Source organism: Colius striatus, chromosome 10, assembly GCF_028858725.1.
Source record: "Colius striatus isolate bColStr4 chromosome 10, bColStr4.1.hap1, whole genome shotgun sequence".
NCBI lineage: Eukaryota > Metazoa > Chordata > Aves > Coliiformes > Coliidae > Colius > Colius striatus.
Window position 1 is genome coordinate 28,003,009 of NC_084768.1, and position 14,159 is coordinate 28,017,167.

General features: G+C 40.3%; 1 protein-coding gene across 2 annotated transcripts in view; it reads left to right on the top strand.

Annotated features, from left to right (window-relative positions):
- The first annotated feature begins 1,727 nt into the window (after nucleotides 1–1,727).
- Nucleotides 1,728–14,159, top strand: part of SPATA6 (spermatogenesis associated 6) — a 49,640-nt gene continuing 37,208 nt past the window's right edge. For both annotated transcript variants that reach the window (XM_062004146.1, XM_010206860.2), the window contains exons 1-5: nucleotides 1,728–1,880; nucleotides 7,403–7,540; nucleotides 9,080–9,128; nucleotides 10,016–10,057; nucleotides 11,384–11,508. In XM_062004146.1, coding sequence (XP_061860130.1) covers nucleotides 1,833–1,880; nucleotides 7,403–7,540; nucleotides 9,080–9,128; nucleotides 10,016–10,057; nucleotides 11,384–11,508 — 402 coding nt within the window. In that variant the 5' untranslated portion in view covers nucleotides 1,728–1,832. The remainder of the gene's footprint in view (nucleotides 1,881–7,402; nucleotides 7,541–9,079; nucleotides 9,129–10,015; nucleotides 10,058–11,383; nucleotides 11,509–14,159) is intronic.

Genomic DNA, 14,159 nt, shown 5'->3' on the forward strand with positions numbered 1-14,159 from the left:
AAATCAATAGCTTCATGTGAATTTGACTACTTTGTAGCCTTCAAGAGAAACTAGAGACTAAGAGGGAACCTCCTGCCTCAGAAGGCCCAAAGGCTGGGTGATTGCCTAACTAATTAGCATGAAGTCATCAAATATCTGCAGTAACTGGAAGAAAGGTAAGGGTTATAAGGGGAGATAGCAACCACTGATTTGCAGTCCACCTGCCCAATTTATGCCTCAAACCCAAAAGAACAGGGCTGAAGAAGAGAACTGAGCAGTGTACTCACATGACATGTGAAAGACAGTCACTAAATTGAGTAACAATACATATGGATTGGAGTATAGAATATGCTAATTTTTTGTGTATGAATACAGCATGAGGGGCACTGGTCGTGAGCCAGCTTTGTGGGTTACTGCCTAGCACCCATCTTTGCATAAGTATGCAATAGACCACTATCTTGACTGTGTGTGTAGATGGCCTTATTGCATACCAGGCTGAACCCTGGTAAAAATTATTGTCATAATTTTATAGGCTTGACTTGTGCTTGCTTTAGATGTCAATCATCTTGAGACATCCAGAAGAGAGATGGCAACTATCTTGAGAGAGATGTATATGCAGACTAAGACACAAACTAAAGTACCAGGACTATAATGAAAAAAGAAGAAACAAGTTACATAAACTGGTAATGTGCAGACTCTAGACTGGAGGAACATCAAGGCCATGACCACCAAAGATCCTCTTTGTGATTAACAACACATGTCCAAGGGGAACAGACACTACATAAGTAATATTTATGGAGCCCTGGTACAAGCTGCCCAGGGAGAGTGTGGAATCTCCTTCTCTGGAGATTTTAAAGAGCCACGTGGACACATTCCTGTGTGACCTGATCTAGGTGGACCTAATTTGGCAGGGGGAGTGGACTAGATGATCTCTAAAGGTTCCTTCCAATCCCTACCATTCTGTGACTCTGTAATTTCCGAGCAAATAAGGAATATGTGTACACATTCTGAAAAAAAATGATGTGTGTGTAGGTAACAGGGTAATAGACACTGCTTGATGCAATACACAGCATTGCATAATGGGAGGAACTACCCTCTGTGCACTCAGCGCTGCAATATGGAATGCCTGCTTTCTGAAACTCCGAAAGACAGTCTGAATTTCCCCAGACTAGGTGTTACGGTATCAATATCGGCAGCTCCCCATCAGTGCCACAAGTACCCGGAAGAAGTGCTTGTGAGGCCGGGCAAGCTTCAGCACCGGGGGACAACGTGTGCGTGAACAGAGGGTCAAGCCACAAGGCCCTGTCACGAGCAGAAGGGCTGAGGGGCTGTGGCGAGCAGAAGGAAGGCTGAGGGGCCATGGGGAGCTGAAGGAAGGCTGAGGGGCCGTGGCGAGCAGAAGGAAGGCTGAGGGGCCGTGGGGAGCTGAAGGAAGGCTGAGGGGCCGTGGCGAGCAGAAGGAAGGCTGAGGGGCCGTGGGGAGCTGAAGGAAGGCTGAGGGGCCGTGGCGAGCAGAAGGAAGGCTGAGGGGCCATGGGGAGCTGAAGGAAGGCTGAGGGGCTGCGCGGGCGCGGAAACAGGGTCTCCAGACGCCCACGCAGAGCACTGTGGGAGCGGCGCTGGCCGTGAGGCAGCCGGGGAGCGCAGGGCATTGTGGGAAGGAGAGGAGCTGGCGGCCCCGCCCCCGCGGGGTGGTGCCTGTGCGCGGCGCAGCGCGAGCCGGAAGCGCGCCGGTTGCCGTGACAACGGCGTCGGCCCCGCGGCGCGGCTGAGCCCGAGCGGGGCGGGAGCCGGCGGGGCAGCCCATCCGTCCGCCCGCTCCTCCGTCCGCCCGCCCGTCCTTCCTTCCTTCCATGCCGCGGAAAGCGCTGCGCTGCGTCCTGCAGCTGGACGTCCGCTCGGTGAGTGACCGGGCCGCGGCGGGATGCTGGCTGGAGGGGAAGGCTCGGTTTGTTCTTCCGGCGCCGCTTCCTGCTCCGCTTCTCCCTTTCAGCCGCCGCCCCGCTCTCCCGGCTCGGGTGTTCTGCTGGGAGTCTGGTCCGGGCCTCGTTGTAGAGCGGGCGGCCGCCCTCCGTCAGGAAGTCCAGCTTAGGTGTGACTCCTGGGCAGCTTGTGCCCCTTCTGTGTGTCCATCCTCCCTGTGCACCCCCCTTGCTGTTGGCAGCAGCCGTGCTCTTTCACGGTTCTCACTTCCCCCTGGTAAAGGTCCTTTCTAAAAGACGCTGATTCGTTTGAGTCTGTACAGTGTGCGAAAAGCACTTTGGAGAAACAGAGCTAAAGAAATGCCATAATTTATCAGCCTTTACCTGGTCTATGCACCCCTGTGCGTGGTGAGAGGCAGGATGTGGCACTGGCCAGCTCTGAAGTACATGGGGGACAAGTGAGGTGAATAAATGTATAAGTGGAAAGTTTTTACATTAGTCATGTTTGTACTGTTTCTTGTGCACTTCACAAAGGTTTCTGTTTATGTACAAGGTGGGATTAAAGTAAGACTCTGTATCATTCCCCCAATAACTTTCAGTAGTTGAGGTCAACAGTGCCCTGTTACTCTGGAGTTGTTGGCTTCATTTGCACTGCTGTCAGTAGTCTATAGGTTAGGCCCTCTCATGGAGCAATTGCTGCCAGAATATTTGATGCTGAAAGGAAAACCTGAGGTGCCACCCCAAAAGTTCAAGTGTAGATCTAGAAATGGTATACTAGGAAATAGACCTGGTGTTCCTGGTTGCTTAGCCACCATTGTTCCTAAGCTTGTGTGACTGCTCTAAAATAGAGCTGTGACTTCCTACACATAGATGGTGAGAGTATCACCCTGATGGTGTTGCTCTGCTATCTCAATAGCTCATGTTCACCTTCATAACGTGAAGGCCCACTTTGTTCCTGGAAAGGAGCAGATACGCTTTCCTTTCTCTTCCTGCAGCTTTGAGCTATTCAAACACCAGGAAAGAGTACAGGGAAGGCATTCCCCTAGGGTCAATTTCTTCGCTTGTGGGCTATTTGTTATTCTCCCTACTCTCAAGACTACAAATATTAGTGGAAAGGGACAGGACAGGATATCTACAACACAGGATCTGAGTCCCCCTTTCAGCACATGTGGATCATTGAGTTATATCCTTGCTATGTCATAGAATTTCTCTCAGATAACCCTTTTAATAAGTGTATGTATTTTTGAAACACTTTTTTTTGTCATTTTTTTCCCCATTGGAGACTCCTTCAGCATTTCGTTCACATGATGGTTTGAAAGTTTTCTAGCCAAAATTTCCTTCTGGCTAGTTAAAGCCCCACTCTTATGCAAATGTCAACACCAGCCTTTCACTTATAGGATTTTGATCTTTATCTGCTAAAGAGACATGGTTCTTTTGGTATTATTTTGTGTGACAAGCTCAACAAACTCCTGGTCATCTTAGGGATGAGTGCTGCTCTTCCACTTTGAATTTTTGTTCCTCAAGATAAGAATCAAATTCAGCATTTCAAATAGGGTTTCAGTTGTTGCCTTGAGTGATGTTAGGGGAATAAAAAAGGTATAGTATTGATCCTCTGTCTTAATATTAGTTTCTTCACAGCTGTATTGCATTTATGCTGCCATTTATTAACACACTCTCATCTTCCCCCCAGCTTTGAAGGTTAACCTGCCCCCCACAGTGAAAGCAATACCTGCTGTAAATACACAGTAGGTGCATCTCATCTCTGTTACTGTGGTCCCACAAACAGGTTTTTCTGTATGTTTTTGTTGACCTCTGATGATTTTAGAATTTTAATTGGAAAAATTTCATGTGGCCGCTCTGACTTCTTGTGTCAGGGTCATTAAAGATGTTAAAAGCATAGATCTCAGGATATATGGAAGAATGTTTTTAATAGTAACCCTCAGCTTGATGCCTCCCAGCTTTTCATGTTATTGATGCTGCCTTTTGGCCTGTTCTATACTATTGTAGAACTTTCATACTAATTCCAGTCGTCTGCATCACAAGAAGTAGGTTCTCATGCGGCACCATATGATGTCCTTTGTCCAGAAAACAGACTTTCAAGAAAATGGCAAGTTTTGCTTGATTGATCTGTTTTTATAAAACACTCACTGCTGGGCTTTTTTTCTAGTCATGTTTTCCTCTACATCTTTATTCTTTATTTTTTGCAGATTTAAATATTCTGATTGAGGGGGTTATAATTTTTCAGATCTCTTTTTCTGTCTCACATGAGCCTTGCATTTGTTATCTTTAAGCAGATGGTGCTATCCTTGTTTTCATAACATAGCTTTTAGCTATGAATAGATCCAGCAAGCAAAAATTTCATTCTGGGCTGCTTATCATTCAGCCTCCCTTTGGCTCCTCTGAAGTGCCAAGTGCATATTGGGTAACTTCTGCTTCCATCATTCATTTTTTAAGTTGCTTTTTGCCCCTGTATTATGAGGGACAAAAAAAAACAAGGCAAAATATTCAGTTGTATTTGGGATATAGATTTGTTATTTTTCACATCTTGGTTGATTTATGCTACATCTATTAGTTTTCTTCTTGTTTGCTTTATTTGTAAGTAAATTCTTATTAAAATTTCAGATTCCTTTTCCTGTTCTTTTACAATTCTCTGTGTGTTTCTCAGCCTTCTTTGCAGCTTATCTGCATGTGTCAAAAGCTCAGTTCTCTTTGGTTTTTCCTTGCTTTAGGATACAGATAGGATTTGCTCCTTTTGGCATGATGAAATTCCAAGATCTTTTCTGATCTGAGTCCACCAGCTCTTTGGATTGTCTCACTGGTAGTTTTCTTCATTTCTGAAAGGCTGCTCTTCTAAAAGACCATATTTGGTTTATCTTGCCATTAATTGAAATACAATAATTCAGGATTGCTGAGGTTGAGATTTCATTGTTATTTGGGGGTGTTTTTGAGACAAATTTTGGTGCCTACCTCTGCTGCTGGCATTTAGATTGCTCATGTACCAACAGAATGATTCACATTATGCTTCTTGTCATTGCTACACGGGGAATTCACAAATACGGCGTGAAGGTATGTAAAACTGTAAACACCAAGGTGAATTAATAGCATCGTGGATTACTGCCTGGTAAGGAGACTGAAATGACATCTCTTCACATTGAGAAGATTATTTTTGCAGCTGTAAGTCCAAAATGCTATGGAAGTTTGAATTCAGCAGAAGTTAATACTATCCATTGCCCTTCATAGGGCACTCTTCTTATTTTGGTGGTAATGGGCAATTTAAGGGGTTTTTCAAGACTCCATTTTTCGTTGGTCACATATGCAACTGAAGTTCTACGACTGTATAACAAACAAATGCCATAGAGGGTTGTGGACTAGTAGACTTCTGTTCCTTTCCATGATGTTAATTTAGTGATTTCTTTATGACTGTTTGTCAAGTCCTAGCAACAGGGCTGGTACACATTTTCCATCCTCCTGGGAAGTGCAACAGAGAAATCCAGGGTAACATGATCCTAGACTTCCATCTGGTTGGCTGTAAGATCAGTTCCCTGCAGCACTGATATCCCTCTTCCATAGCTGATCCATAGATAATACTATTATAGGTTTTCAAATGGTCCCTCATCCTGCCTGAACAGTTTGCAGTCAGATAAGAGCTTCAGTTTGTCTCCTAAGTTTTATGCAGCTCCATGCATCTCATATTGCAAGAAAGATTTCTTGAGCTCCAGATACAAGTGTCATTCATTTTCAGAGCTGGTTTAATGTTACATGAACATGTAGACTTGGTGTTCCAGCCCAGGCAATGAATAGCACACTTCATCTCAAGGGTGGTAGAAGCACAAAAGTCCACATGTTCTATTTTGACCCACATGATGGTTTGCCATATTTTTTTTTCCTCTTACAGGATAGCCAGAATACATAGCACCTGTTGTTTGCAGTTTGGTCCTCTTCACTGCCTTCAAACCTCTCACTTTTCATGTCAATAAATAGGCAAATATTGGTTGTCTTCTCTAAGGTGAAAGGCATGAAACCCCAGCTAAAAATGATTGTAGATTCTATAGAAATGTCAAGAAGAAAAGCAAGAAATAAGCTCATGTGACTTGTAGTATGTAGTTTAGGAGATCTTGCATTGTATGAATGAAATCTGTCTTTTTCACACACTCCTATTCACTCTTGCAACTGCATGAGTGTCATACAAGCTGTTTGATGCTTGACAGTCTGTTCCAATTGGGATATCTATTATTCTGGCACTTTTCTTGTAGATTTGAAAATCTCATGTACATGGAGAGGAACCCCTTTTTTGCCTCCTCAGATATTTATGAGTAGAAGCTCTATTTTTTAGCTTATCCTATATCTATAATAATATATCACCCATTGGTTTCTATTATTTCTTTCACCTGAGGGTGTTTCCTGCTGTTTATATAGTTTTCTTTTAAATCCAGTTAGAATTTCTCAAGTGAAATGTTCATTTGGAAGTAGCAGACTGTAACCAAAGCACTTATTTTAATTCCTGTCACTCTCTCCTTTTGTCTTTCTACCTGGCAATTGAAAGTCTGAACACTTTCTCCTGCAACCTTATGTTGGAAGAGACAACTTCATTTTTATTATACTGTGATAAAAACTGAGCAGTAGAAGTGAAAGGTGACAATTCTCTGGATAGGTAATAGAATAAATCCACCTGGCTTGGAGAAAATAGCAAACAGTTTTGCAGGGAGTCGTGTACAGCTTTGTAGTGAAAACACAAGTAAGAACATCTGATGTTCATCAGAGCCTTAAAAACATGCAAAGTTCTTCGTAGTTAAAGAATAGGAATTGTCCAGAGAAAGTTGTGGGATTAGTGGCAGAATCTGGCATTTTAACGAGGAACCTTCCCTGCCTTGAATACCCTCCAAAGTGGCCCAGCTTTGCAGAGAACACTGTGTATGCTGTGTGTCTGGTAGTAACAGAACAACAGTTGCTTTTTATCATTTACATATTAGAAGGCAAAGTTAATACAGTATTTGGAAATAACCTTGCCATTTTTGGTGGCTGGACAGAGAGTATGGGTATCTAAGCATGTATCTAAGCATCTTCATTTTCTCTGTAGCTAGGCTAAAATTCAGACAAGTTTTTGTGTCTTGGCATCACATAGACTTCATTCTACATGACTTTTTATACAGAACTTGATATGACTCTTGGTGGTTAACTCTTAAATAGACAGTGCATCCCTTTAACTGTGTTAACCTGTCATTGAGATACCAGATTTCAGTTTTGGTTGAAGGCAATGGAGTATATTTACTTACTGTAAGAAGAATTTGGTCCCAATTATTTTCAAATGGTGACTATTTTTCCTGGTCAGTGTGCACCAACAGAATTGCTTTAGAAAATGTTTCTTTTTCACTCTGGTCTTTTATAATCTGACTCTTAGAAATCAACCATTTCAGCCTTGACCATTTTGTTTTTGTCTTGAAAACAGATGTTACTTCTATAACTAAAGTTCGGTGTATTTAATGAATGTGTTACTCTTGCAGATAACTTGCCCTGGAGTGCTGCTGAAAGACAAAGAGGAACTTTATCTCAGTGTCTCTGTACTTGGGCAGTACAAAAAAACTCAATGTGTCCCTGCAGCATTTCCACTCTTCTTTCAAGAAAAACTAGTATTTGAGAAGGTAAGATAATGTCAAGAACTAACACAAACCAAATAAAACCCATACCAAATTCCACAAAAACTCACTGCAAAACCCCTGAGCACAAGTAATCACACTGAGCACGCCACAGTATTGTAACTCCTGCTTCTCTTCAGCACAGAGGACGTGTGTACCAGTATTATCCACACAATGACTCAAGAATTATGTGTCCTGGATGTTATAATGTATAATGAGGCTTTTTAGGTGTTTGTTCATTCTTTTGTGAACTGTCCTTTTTCAGTGTCTGTTTTCCTGGCTTGGAAGGAACTGAATGTTGTTCTAAAAATTATGGCAATGTGAAGAGAAGAACAAAGACTATAACATATAGGAGAGTCAACTTAATTTAGTAGAAAGATAGAATAGTAGCTCAAGCCTTTTTGGTGAAATCTTTCTCCCTTTGAGATACTTTTTTTATGGTTTGTCACCAGAATTCCTAGGTTGGTACTCAGGCCTTGTAATTTATAGTTGTTTATCACATATTCTGAGTCCCTACTAGCTTCCTTATTAGTACCACAGGGATAATGAAACACAGTATCTTACAGATATGATCGGGCTTCTTGACTACCTATGAATAATAATACTTTGCCCTTTCTAGTTCTTTTCCTTTAAGCATCCCCCAGCACTTTGAAAACCAGACTTAGTAAACATCAATGATGCTCTGGTGATGTGGGTAAGGCACAAACAGTGATAATTTCACAAGCTAATGAAGAGCAGAAAAGACCATAGTTCTTTAAAGGCAAACGTACCACAAACTACTTAAGGGAAATGTACTGAATACTTTTTTCAGTGTAGTTCAAGGGAACTCCAAGACACCAGGATCTATCTGCTTACAAAGGAGGTGAACAGGAAAGCTGAGAATACTGTCTTCTTACAAATAGCTATTGATTTGGTCTAGATACTTGTGGAACACCAGGACTTGATGGGTTTTAGTGTTTGGTATCTTGAACAGCAAAGTGATTGAGACCATTCTGCAGAGACTTTCGTACAGAATCACGGGAAGTCTGTGACCCACTGAATATTCAGTGCAACATCCTTCCCTATTCCTTGCCATCTATTCACATGGGATTTGGATTAAAAAAACCCCTGAACACTACTCTGTACATGAATAGGCACTTCTGTGAGAATGAACTTAAAGCATTACTAATACATTAAAGAACATACTCTTCATCTATCAGAATTCTACTACATTCAGCAATTTATCTTTCTCTCTTAAAATTTTCTCAGACAATACTTATCACTACGTGTTCAACTCTTCACAATACCTCCTACTTTAAATACAGAGAGGTAACACTGAATGGCTAGAAAGCATATGGCAAGAACTGCTAGCTTTCAGTGAATTTGATCATGTGCCAATTGATAATTTCAATTTCCTTTATTTTTTCTGGTGGGGCTAGGATTCTTGGCAACCATCTTGGCAAGGAACAATATTGATTATGGGTTTTTTTTCCCTTTTCTTTCACCAGAGGTCCAACTGATGACTTTGACTGTGCCATAATTGTTATTTACTAATTTCTTTTCCAGGCATTTGCTGATATAGTTGATCCTGGAGACCTTGTGAAGTTACTGGAACGTAAGTTATGCTTTTTAGATATACTACGTTGTATGCATTAATGTCATCCCTGTATGGGCTCTAAAGACTTAATTATTAAACTGGAGATTTAAAGTCTGTGATAATTTTTCTATCAGGAGCCTGTTCTCTGAAAAGCTAGTAAGTAACAGTGTAGTATATCATATACCAAATAAGTAGGACACTGACACTAGTTGTGTTTTCAGAATAGAAGAGTCGTCAGTGCAGGCAGAAGGCTTTTGTTTTGTCTTTGGTTACTAGTAACTTACTGACAATATTGTTGTCTAACAAAGTGTAGCGTGTATACTATATGCTTTAGAACAAGGAAAGGTTAAAAAGTCATAATGAATGGAAAATCCAACTGGTTATCCAGATAGACAATGGATCCCTTTATCAGATCATTTATTTGATTAATTTTCAAATAATATAAGCACAAACCTTCAGTTTTTGTAAAATTAATCTTTTCGTGTTTTAAGAAAATCAAAGGTCTTGCCAGATACGGAGCATAATAAATTGTAGTGAGACAAGGCTGACCCTGAACTCAGACTCCAGGAATATGCTCCTTCATACAGGGAGTTATCTGAAATAGTAGTGAAGCTTGCATCATCTTTAAAAGAAGGTCAAACTTGGCAGTAGACAGATCTTACCAAGTTCCAAGTCAAATTTAGAGTTGTCATTTGTATGCTGCTATGGCTTTGTGATCATCTGTGGTATTTATGCAAGCTGTCCTTCACTTTCTTTTATTGTTGGTGTAGTTGAAATAGTGCAGCTCTGTACAGTGCCATGAAGCTTAAATCAGTGAGCTGTTTTTCTTGGGTTTTGACTACAAGAATTACTTTCCATTTTATTTTTTTTAAACTCATGAAAAAAAACTTTTTTTTCCTTTCTAGTTGACACAGCAGTACTTGAACTAATACAGCTCATTCCTCCAGGTATTGTATCAGTCACTTCATAAATTATGCAGTTTAATAGGTGAATTTCCATGAGGACATTGCCCATTACAGCACAATCGCTTTTTCCGACACACAAACATAGAAAGCTCTTCAACAAATAGTCCTCTGAATAAAAAATGTTAATAGATCAAGAGGATCTCGTTCTTGAAAGAGAATAATAACTGAATATTGAAATGCACCATACTGAGGCTCAGGGAAGTGATAATATTTTAAAAATAGAAAATAAACCGAAATCATCGCATGCACACTTATTAACTGCATCACAATTCACTTGCAAAGTGGCTGTCTGTGAAATTTCAGAGTGCATAATCTTGTTCTCAGAATGACACTTCTTTTTTTTCCCCTTCTATTTTAATGGTGACCATTGGGAAAACTCTTATCCTCACTATAAGTATTACAGGTCTCTTGGGATATGTGAAGATAATAAATAGCGATTTGTCATACTTCTGTTATTGGTTTGTGTGATTATAAAAATCTATTTTAATGAAATTCAAGTGTTCCCATGAATAATGTAAATCTGCATTTTATTGGAAATAAAGTCAAGTTTTAAAGAGGACTCGTTTGGAAACTGTAGTATTAAAAGCACTCTCTGTCACTCATCCTTAGTACTTTTGAAGGAAATGATTGCTTCTCTCAGGTGACTTATAGGACTGTTTACTTAAAGGAATGTCCTGAACGTGGACTTTTGTTGTGGGAGTTTAAAAGATCTTGCATAAGGAATTGAATTTCAGAGGTCAGAGACAGGTGTGATACAGCCCAACATAAGCTGACAAGATAACTGCAATAGCACTTTTTTTAAACACATACATTCCAGGTTTTCCCCTAAAGAAAATATGGTTTTTTAGAAATAGCAAGCCAGGATTGTAAAGGAATCTTGGAATAATGATTTTGATGTCGCATACTACTACTATTATCACAATTCTGTAATATGGAATGATGCATATTTTCCTAAAGGATTGGCTGCTCTTAAAAAAAATACTATTTTTTCATGTTTCGTGGAAGGGAAAGAAAGAGGAAAAGTACTGAAAAATTGCCTAGAGAAATCTTCTGATGCATCTCTTACAGAACATTTAACACAATCTTCTTTAATTTTTTTACAGTAACAGTGGAACATACTTTCAGAGTGGATTCTGCATTTTGCTGCTGCCGATTTAAATTGATGAGATTATTTCTTAGTGTGATGAGTTGTGGAGCTATGCTGTTAGTTGCTAAAGAACAAAATTTGTTTCAGTATGGTCTTGGGTGTAGTGTCTGATTTATGTGGCTTTGTCTATTTTCCAGTTAAAGTATATATTTTCTTTTCAGTAGGAAAAATTCTAGCTACATATGAAGAAAATACAAGAGATTTCCTGTTCCCTGACCCTAAGCTTACCCGTGGGCGCCGTGGCTTAGATCGTGAGATTTTAATGAAGAGGTCTTCTTCTTTTACAGTGAGTGAATATCTGAGGATTGTATTTATGGTACGGTGTGTTTCACTGAAGAAACCCCTTGAACTGCTTCAAATGAAAAGTGATTACTTCTGTCAGATTTTGCCATTTCAGGTGTTGAATGTACAAATCCACAGTTGAACTTTGGTGAAGGTATAATCTTTTTTCAAAATACTTCAAGAAATTATTTTATAGGAAAAAGTTAGTTTCCACTTGGTTTGCAGTGTGGCACCGTGACATATCTTCCATTCAATTTAATCTGTTGGTAGTTGAAGGGATGCAAGAGAAGAGGGAGGCGTCATACAAATTCATGGTTCTCAATAGGTAAACCGTGTATCCATGTAACCCTCTTCCTCAGTCTCTCTTTGTACCACGTTGTTTCAGACCAGTTTTGGTACTGATTAGGACAATAATGGACATTGCAAATTTATAGTGCTATGCCATCTGACCTGTGGACCTTGCTGAGGTGCAAGATCACCTCTAAAGTAGTAAGTAACAGGCATTTAGCTTAGTGCTTTGTGATTGCTTTACAGTTCCAAAGCCTGTTTCTTAAGGTCTGTTCATACCATCCACACTCATTTAGTAACTTGCATTTTCTACAGTTTCAAAAAGATATGATAAACAACAACTAATTGGCAGAATGAGCGTGATGAATCAATGTTAATTTCCTGGAGATAAGGGCTCAAATACATACTAGATGAGAATGAATTTATCTCACACTGCCCTTTCGTAGAGTTTGACTGTTGAACCTTAGATGTCAGTGGAATAAGTCTAGAAGGCACATTGAAGACGATGGTGTTGATTTGGGAAATGTGTTCTGGGGGTTGTTTTCTTTGTCTTAGTTCAGTTCAGTGTTACTGGTGGATTGGCAGGACAGTTGGATTGGTAAAATAGAGACTCAGTTGCCCTGTCCATTGAGATTGGATTAAAAACCATGGCAGGAGGGAAATGCTGATTAAAGGTCATTGGTACCTGTTAGCTGGTATAATCTTTCCCCTGTAAGGGCAACCTGGAAATTGCCCATTCACTTGCAATTAGAAGTTCTAATTTGTGTGTTTAATGCTGTGTTACATTTGAATGAATTAAGGCTGTGATTTTGTTATTAAAAATGTATAGCTCTGCAGCAGCTTAAACTATCCCTGCAAAAATAGCCCTTTTTTTTTAGCCACGGCATCTCTTTCATATGGCTTATCCTATACATGTTAGTAGTGATGCAAGAGAGTGAGTGGGACTGTGTCACTTTGAGATTATAGAATAGGTACTTTGCTGGTGTTGAGAAAGAACAGACAGGGAGGGAGTAACATATGAAGTCATATTAGCAGAATGGTTTCAGATTTTTTTGGAAATTCAAAATAATGAGTCTTTGTAGAAGCAGAACTGCTAGAGATGCTTGAGGGCTTTTTCTTGGACCAAGTTCTCTAATACAAAAGTTATATATTTTCATAATTTGTGAGCTGTGAGAAGATGTGGTCAGAGTCATTCAGATGTGTAGCTGAATAATGACACTGTAGTAGCTTTAAAAAGTCGACTGATGTCAGACAGAAGTGTACTTCCATGTCCTTGGGAGCAGTGTAAATGAAATCTATCTCTGCCCAGGAATGAGGACTGCAGAAGCATCTGTTGCTCTGTTCCATCTCCATCACAGAAAGAACAGTTTGAAAGAATTTTGGCTTACTGACCCAGTTTTCAGGAATGATAAAGAAGCTGTGTTTGATGGAATTGAAGGGAGGCTTCCAGAAAGAACTGTGGTTCCTCTCCTTGCTTGCAAAATAGCATAGCTGTGAGAGGATTTTTTATCTCCAGTGGAAATGCAGTCTCAAATGCCCCCATCTTATAGTGTTCTTTAAGCTTTGCTGGCCAGTATCTCCTGCTGACTCTGTTGGCACCAAGCACTGAATGTCGATGCTAAGCAAAAAGAAAAGTGTTAAAAGGTTGTGAGAACCCTCACGTTATTCCTATGTTAGCCAAACCATATTCTTTCTATATGAAAAGTTATTTATAGCTAGCTGAGATGTTGAGTATTTTTGACTGGCAGCTGTGCCTCAGTGGCACTTTGATTCCAATAAATTTATCTTCTTTAAAAAAAAAAAATAAAGGTAGCAAGAGCAAGGTTATGGTTGTGGAGTTCAGATAGGCAGTGACAAGCAGTGTCTGATTAACACTGCTAATCTGCCAGTTGGAAGGAATCCCAAATTGAGAGGATCAGAACTCCTGCAGAAATCTGGCACTTGGCTGATAATGTCTCTGGCTAAATGTCTTATGAGGCTCACAGACACAACACGCACACAAGACGTGCCTCAAGTTATCTCTCCTGGTCCAGTGTTGCCCAGCTGAGGCTTTTGCTGCCTCATCTGTATTTCTCTGCAACCCCTGCCTTTCAGCACATCTTTAAGCCTTGACTGTTGGTGACTTCTTACAGATGTTCTTATCTCCGTTCCCCACCCTCACGCAGTATTTGGCATGTTGCTTAAAACAGTTTCATTACAGTCATGCAACCTTTTATTAGCATACTAATGCAAGGCCTTCTGTTGCATTCATATATACTTTTTAAAGCTGTAGATTTGTACTTGTGCTCCTTTCAGGCAAAAGCATATATTAGACTTCTTTCCTAACTTGTGTTCTTACAAACCACCTTTACCTTTTTTTATGATGGA